Source organism: Diabrotica undecimpunctata, unplaced genomic scaffold, assembly GCF_040954645.1.
Source record: "Diabrotica undecimpunctata isolate CICGRU unplaced genomic scaffold, icDiaUnde3 ctg00002072.1, whole genome shotgun sequence".
NCBI lineage: Eukaryota > Metazoa > Arthropoda > Insecta > Coleoptera > Chrysomelidae > Diabrotica > Diabrotica undecimpunctata.
The window spans coordinates 13,825-22,114 of NW_027313126.1; the positions used below are offsets into that span (position 1 = coordinate 13,825).

General features: G+C 30.0%; 1 protein-coding gene across 1 annotated transcript; it reads right to left on the bottom strand.

The window, feature by feature from the left end:
• Nucleotides 1-6,491: 6,491 nt before the first annotated feature.
• LOC140431822 (nicotinamide riboside kinase 1-like) lies at nucleotides 6,492-7,745 on the bottom strand. The gene has a single exon (XM_072519699.1). It carries the CDS (start codon nucleotides 7,508-7,510, stop codon nucleotides 6,863-6,865), a length of 648 nt encoding a protein of 215 aa, XP_072375800.1. The 5' UTR covers nucleotides 7,511-7,745; the 3' UTR covers nucleotides 6,492-6,862.
• Nucleotides 7,746-8,290: the final 545 nt, after the last annotated feature.

Genomic DNA, 8,290 nt, shown 5'->3' on the forward strand with positions numbered 1-8,290 from the left:
TATGCTAGTACTGGCGTTTGACTAATCATTTCTTTAAGCGACTCAAATTCTCTTCCATGCTCTTCTGTCCAATGAAAACTAATATTTTTTTTCAATAACAACCTTAAATTTTTTGTACGCTCTGCTAAATTATCTATGTACTCACCTAAATAATTAATCATTCCCAAAAATCTTCTAATATCAGCTACACTGTTAGGAATAGACATTTGACAAATTGCACTTATTTTACTAGAATCTGGACATATGCCTTCTGCACTAAAAATATGACCCAAATATTTTATATCTGATAATAGAAATTTGCATTTGTCCATATTGAATTTTAAATTGAATTGTTTTGCCCTTTCTAGTACTAGTTCTAGTATTTTATTGTGACCTTCCAAAGTTTCACTATAAATTAAAATATCATCTATATATAAACAAACTCCTTCTATGTCTCCAACTATTTCATTCATTACTTTATGAAAAATTTCAGGAGCGCAGCTTATACCGTAAGGTAATCTTGTAAATCTAAACCTTCCAAAGGGTGTATTAAATGTGCATAGCTTAGAACTCTCTAAATCTAATGGTATCATCCAAAACCCTGACTGTGCATCTAGTGTTGAAAAATATTTTGCTTTTGCTAATTTTGACCTAATCTCATTAAATGTTGGTATAGGATAATGACATCTTTTTATAGCTTTGTTTAAATTACGGGGATCCAGACAAACTCTCAAACTTTTATTACTTTTTTCGACTAAGACTATTGAATTTACCCATTCACTTGCTTCATTGACTTTTTCTATTACTCCCGTAGACAACATTCTGTTTAATTCTTCTTTTAATTTATCATGTAAAGAAAAAGGTATTCTTCTTGGCGGTTCTATTATAGGTTTAATATTTTTATCAATTTCTAAGTGACATACATTAGGTAGACAACCTAGACCAGTAAAAACTTGTTTATTTTTCTCTATTATAGACTCATGACTTACTAGACCAACTCTTTTAATTAATTTTAATTTATGACAAGTATCTAGACCCAAAATTGTTTGACACTCCAAATTCACAATAATGAACTCAATACTTTCTAACCTATTCTCAATTTCACATAACAAATTTACTTTTCCTACTATAGGTATGACATCATTTGAAAAAGACTTTAAATTTATACATGTAGGTACCAGTTCTAACTTTTCTACATTAACCTCATTAAAAATTTTTATTGACATCACATTAGCTTGTGCACCTGTATCTAAATAACATACTACATTTATTTTATTGATTCTGGCTACAATTGACCAATTCTGATTAATACTATTCTGACTAATAGTTTTAATAACAAAACATGGATCACTTCCATTATTAGATGATTGTACTGTACTTTCTCTTAAATTTATTTTATTTACTCTTTTAGTTTGACAACATTTTGCATAATGACCTTGTTTTTTACAATAATGACAAATAGCTACTAATGCTGGACATTTATTTCTATGGTTTTCACCACATCTTTGACAAACTTTTCTTACCACTTGATTATTTTCACTATTCTTACTCTGATTTGCACATCCATTATATCTTGATTTAAAATTCTGACTCGTTACCTGACTTTGACTGTTTGTGTTCATACCATCTATGTTGTACCTTTGACTATCATCATTTCTCCCACTTGGACCTGGGACTTCATTTCTATACCTTGAATGATTTGAATTGTGACTCTTGTAACTACTATTTTGGTAAAAATTCGGACCTGGACCATCTTTATTCTTCTCTACTTTGTATACCACTGCTTCTGAATTTTTATTTAACTGTTGTGCTTGCATTTGAGTTGTAATTATATTTTGAGCAATTTGTAATACCTTTTCTGTCTTCAGATCTACTTCTTGCAATAGTTTTTGCTTAATTGAATGGTATTTAGGATTTAAACCAATAATGAACATGTCACACACCAAACTTTCTTTTAAAATTCCTAATTCACATGTTAAACTCAAATTCTTTAGACTAGTCATGAAATCTTCAATGGTTTCACCATCTTTCTGTACTCTAGTAAGAAAATAATGTCTTTCTACTGTTAAATTTTTCTTCGGGTTACAGTATTTTTCAAATTTCCCTACAACTTCTTGAAATGTTACAGTATCCATGTTAACCTCAAATGACTTGTAAATATTTCTTGCATCTGTACCAATATAGTGCAATAATAAAGCTACTTTTCTCGCATCGTTTTCTTCCTCTAAACCTGTGGCCCTCAAAAAAAAAATATTTTGAAATTTATGCTCCACTCTCCCCAGTTGTGTGCCAAATTTCCTTGCATTGACAATGGTTGGATTTTTTCATTTCCTATTACGTTACTTTTTATTTTTACAACGACAGGTTGATTCTGCTCTATAGAATCTTGTTCCGACATGGTTGAACTTTATCTTTTGACCGTTTTTAATTCAATTTCTTTTAAAACCAACCAGACCACCACGTGCTGTTAGACCATGTTTCGACTTTTGTATGACTATTATAATACTCGTTGCTATAATCTGACCTGAATTTCTTCTGACACCATGTTACGTTGTCTCTGTGGGCTTTTAATAATATTGACGACCAGTTTCTTTTTAATATCTTTTATTAAAGACCAACTAAACTTAATACATGATTATATCTAACGAGCCATCTTTTTCGCTTCCTGTCCGCTGTCCATCTCCTTCACCTGTCACTCATGTTAAGGTAGGTTTACAAATATTAAGGTAGGTTCACATAACATAACAGGTTTACATGTGGCTAGTAAATTATCAGACAGTAGCTAGTACTATTTTGCGAGATCAATAGAGCAATAAATTTACTGAAAATGGTAAATGTTTCTAAAAAAAAAATGTTTAACTGAAACAGTTACTTCGGAAACTGTGTCAAATTGCATTGGATGAATTAACAGAAGCACTAATGAACATAGGGTTCAATGGAATGATTCAAATATAGTCCTAAAAGAAACGCATGATAAAAAGAGAAAAATCAAAGAAGCGGCTCTAATTATGCTAAATGAGACCAATTGTGTCGCGAATTCCTCGGCAAAATGTAGTAGGATCTGGTTACCCATATTGAAAGAGGACGTTATTAAAAGGAAAATACCAGTATTGGTAAGTCAGTAACATATAGAGAATACATCATTTATGTTTTTTAAATAACAAACATATAAAATCGGAATTTGGTGTTTATTGAAGGTAAACTAAATGCACGATCAAATACTTACCATGTCGGGATAGTATTATGAGGTTTTTTCCTGGGTTTTCCCTCATAATTTACTATGGAATCACTAACAGGAGAATTTTTATTGTCATCATGGCATGTATTTGTATTTTAAAGACGAATTACATGTTATGATCTTTTCTGACGGATATTCTCAAGTTAAAGTTGATTTCATGTAATCGAATGAACTATCTTATAAGTAAAGTCGTCCCAGGAACGCAACTCAACAATATTGGCAATATCATTTTAAAGTCGTCTACTTTAAAATGTATAATGTATGTCTGAATTGTCAATATAGATGAGTCAGATAAAATTAAATTATTAGAAGAATTTTTCACTAAGTAACAAAAAACAAAATTTGTTTAATTTACTAATGTTTGTATTTTGAGAACGATTTCCGAAGTGGAAATTGAAACGTTAATAAACGTATTTTAACCTTTAATTGTGGCTTATTCCCATTTAAATAGTAATTAATTTAAAATGCGACAAGAAATTAGCTTCAGAACAATATATTATTACGCGCTATCTCAGAGTATGAATATTGCATTTTAACTTGTATTGTATTATTATATTGAATTATGTTGCAGTGTATTGTTTTTTTTTATAACAAAATAAACAATGAATTTTACTGCAGAGTATGTGTAAAAAAATTTTTTCATTCAACTCCTTTCATACATAATATATGAAAATAAAAATATACATTTCATCAAAATATTGATTCAATCCTTCATTTACTATACTCCTATTACAGGTCAAATGTTGTTTATTAATTGTTAGTAAGTTGTTATTAATTCTGTTTCTCTTTCTATGTGTCTTATGCTATGTCTTACCTATAGCATTACATATGTAATGATTGTGCAGATTGACTCCCAAATAAATTTGTAACGGCGAATGCGTGTATAGAAGTGTAACTTCTACCGGCAGTCTCACTGGATTGCCACACCCGTTTTTTTTTAACAGATTGTAACAATATATTTATTGACGTGACAACGTCTTAAATTAGGTTGTGACTCGGAGTCACTCATGAAAAAGTGTAACGCCCGCTCACGTCTGTTACGATGAGTCACCGAACGAGAGAGAGGCCCGCCGGACCGGCGAATGCCTTGCGTCTCTCTCCCACTCAAACATGATCGGTCCGCTGCGCGCGCAGCACTAGAGAATTAGGCGCGTTGAATCGGTGCGTGCTTGTGTCTCTGTCTTTCTCGAGCGTTCTTGGCGTTGGAAAACCGAGAAAGCGTCATAATACAAGTTCACACGTGTGGTTAAAGTATCGTCAGCTTTGTCTGTAGTGAAAATGTGGAGTGCTTAGATTCGTCATTTACAACAACTACAACAATAAAGGTAAATAATTGTACACTAATATTTCATTATCGTAAACTATGATTGATTGATTAATTGTTAGAACAAAATCACTCAAATAGAAATTAGTTAAGTTTAAGTTTACATGTACAATGTTTTAGTAAACAAAATATATTTCTATAGTTAAAATTTGTGCAATTCTTATTTTCATTCAATTCCTTGTTCCTATTGTGCAATTTAATAATATTCATATCAATAAATATTCTACCGAGAAAAAGACGTTGTCACGTAAAATCTTCGCCCGTAAAACCGACTTTACAGGCAACCGATTTTTTGTTGGGCATGGATATTTTTTTAGGTTTTTTGGATCAAAAGGAATTAAACGTTAAGGAATCTGCTGTTATCTTTATGAACAGTTAAAGGCTTTTACTAAAACCATAAAACTTTGAGAACATTTAAAATAAAGGTACCCAACATTAAGTGACTTTCCTCTACTTATAAGACACTATAATAGACGATGATGAACAAAACATTTTGCATCTCTGATATACAAAATTGTCCCTATTATCTTAAATTAAAGCAATAGTTTCTGACAAAGTTCTATTTTTATGCTATTATTTTAATGCAGGATTATTAGAATACTTTTATTCTAATGCAGGAACATCAGTTACATTGACAGAGTTCAAGTAGAATCTAAGGATGAGTTGTTATCAGAGGATATAACAAATCATGAATGGCTGGAACATTATAACTGTAATAGAGTACTGAGAATGTAATTTCCTAAATGTCCCACAAGCTCGGCCACTCAACAATTCTAGTTAATATATTCTATACTTAGTTATAAAAATAAATCTTAAACACAGGACTTACCTGTGGTTTGTTTACATCCATCTATTAATAAATAATGTCCTATATTCTATAAATAGAAATATTTTACTACATACTTACCTTCTTGATTTACAAATGTATTTTTTTGTGTTGTATATACATGTACATTTTATGTTTCGAACAGTGATCATATTTCTCTTTAAATGACCTTGTAAACAAATTAACTATCAATAACTTTAAAGGTTTTAAATAATTCCCATTTTACATTTATTATTACAATTGTAATCAGCTTATAGGTACATGAACAACTGTTCTAGAGTACCAGCGAAGTAGGAATGCTGAATCAGCCCTTTAACACGAGATTCCAGAAAAATGCAGATAAAGAAATTTGAGAACTCTGCTGACAAAGTGGTTAATTCAGCTTCTAGAATTACTCTTACGTCAGGGTCATAGAGTGTTGAGACTCATAACAATATTTTTTATAACCAATTAGAGTTCAGATATCAGGATTGTATTTAAATGAAAAAAGACTAAGTATAATATTAACAGAAAGGAAAAACAGGATACGAGAAATATTTATCAAACAATATGTGACGTAACTTCAACCAAACTAATAGAATCTTTTTTGAGGTCATATACAAGTAGTAGAAATTTATTTTCTAATATTTTAAATGCCATACCTTTTATTTTATGTTGTGTAAAGCCAAATTGAAAATGGAATTAGAAGTAATTTACTTTAGGCAAGATTTAACGGATTTTTTGCTATCAGTTTACTATCTTTTCTTTCTTAACTCAAAGTGTTTTCATATTATTTTTGAAAGCTTTAAAATTATTGCGATAACTCATGTAATAACAGTAGTTTCCTTTCATCATTGTAACTTGATAGTCTAACAATAATGTAATTACCACTACTTTTTTAATTATTTATATTATTATAGTCTCCTTGGCTGAAAGACTTTGTTTGGTGGTCTTTTGGTAAATAGTATCAATTAAGTATACATATTTCTTTCTCTAACAGTAGAATCAGAACAATGTTTTCTGAATTTTATGCACATAAAAAACTTTGTAAGGAGCTGTATATGAGATGACTGACTACATGCTCTGTTATGTCGATTTTTGATGAAAAAAATATTTTTCTATGCATTACCAAAAAATAGAGCTGGTATGGGCTAACATTTTAATAACAAAAAACTTAAAGAATCTTTTGAATGATCAGCATGACAGCCACTCATATTCTGAGTTCATTCAGAGTAATTCACATTGATAATTCATACAATCTATCAACAAAAACATATAAGATGAAACAAATAATACAGTGAGACTTTTGTTGAATAATTCTCCCCCTATTTAAAATAAAATAAACTTTAACAAAAATAAGTATATTTATAACAATAAACAAAAGCTTGGCCAAAATTGTCATAAGGAACTTTTACATTTTTTATTAATTTAATACAAATTATCTTTTATATCAAAAAAAGCTAGAAACAAAAACAATTTTCTAAGAAAATAAGTACATGGAATACAATCAAATACTTTAAATGCTGTTATATAAAAAGAAAATATCCCTAAGTATATCTTCTAAAACATCTTCTTTACCACTACAAAAATTAATACCATCCACTGTTTTTCTTACTTCTTCTAATTGATTAAGATGCTCAGGCCAGGCACAAAGGTCAAAATATCCAGGGCAATCTGGTGGATCATAAGTTCGTAGCTCCCTTCTTTCAAAACACTCTTCTTTAGTTAATGTAAAGTAATACTTCAGATCAAAAAATTGCAGCATTGGTTTGTAATTAAAAATACAAAAACCTTCAACTATTATAACTTTAAGCTTAGCTGTTTTTAAAATATCACAGATATAATTAATAGCATGGACTGGTCTTCTTATTTTTTGGAAATTGTGAATGACTCTCCTAGAACTATCATTCTTTAGAAGCAGGGAAATATCACGGTACATCCTTTCCATATCCAAACTAGTTATAACATCCCAATTAGCATGATTTAATTCCGGAATCCAAATGTGTCTAGGATCATTCTCACTCAAAAAATAATCATCTTGTGAAATAATTGTAGCTTTTGGTAACAAAGCTCTTAATTTTTTAGCTGTTGTTGTTTTACCACCACAAGTAACTCCGCTAATTCCCACTACTATTAACAACTCTGTACACTTTTGTTTAGACATTATTGATTTTTGAAATCTTACAGAATACTGAACGAATTTGTACTTACGAGAGTAATTTATACATGCAAAGTTACTTCTATTTGGTGTTATTTTGTTCTGGGATGTAAACTTTACGCAACTCTTGACTATTACATGATAAATTGTATACGCATTTTACAACAATTATATCGAGTTTTTTTTAACATCATTTTAAGATCAATTCGTATTCGTAATCATATTATTCAAAATTCAAGGTTAAAACTATCACGTTTTTCATGAGGTCACAGGCCATTTTTCATTAAAAATTACATATTTATAAGTGTATGACGTCATTGACGGTGTAGAATTTGTTTGACATTGGGTGTGCTGTGGTATTATTTTGTAACAGTAATCTGTTAAATAAAAGTTACTGTACTATTGTAATCACATTATAATTTATTACACAATTAAATAGATAAGTCAATGTTTACTAATTTTATAAGATACTTGACTCCTTTTTAAGTATAGAAGTACATATCACACAACACAGACTTAATTGTTTTATGGTTTTATGTATGAATTTTGACAAGGAAGACAAGACAAGTAAATCACAGCAAACTCCCACCTAGCAGTACCCGTTCCGTGATAAAGAGTAAAACGGCGATTGGCGCATTGCCTAGTGCCAGGGTGCGTAACTATATAACGTTGTTCGTTGTCTTTTATGTCACCGCGACTCACATTTTTATATTACATTCTATATGTAAATTCACTCATTTATATCATTAATTAATTAATTTACTAATAATTTCTGAAAAAGACCGT

Excerpts from the sequence above, each read along its gene's own strand:
- LOC140431822 (XM_072519699.1), bottom strand. The coding sequence starts at position 7,510 with ATGTCTAAACAAAAGTGTACAGAGTTGTTAATAGTAGTGGGAATTAGC.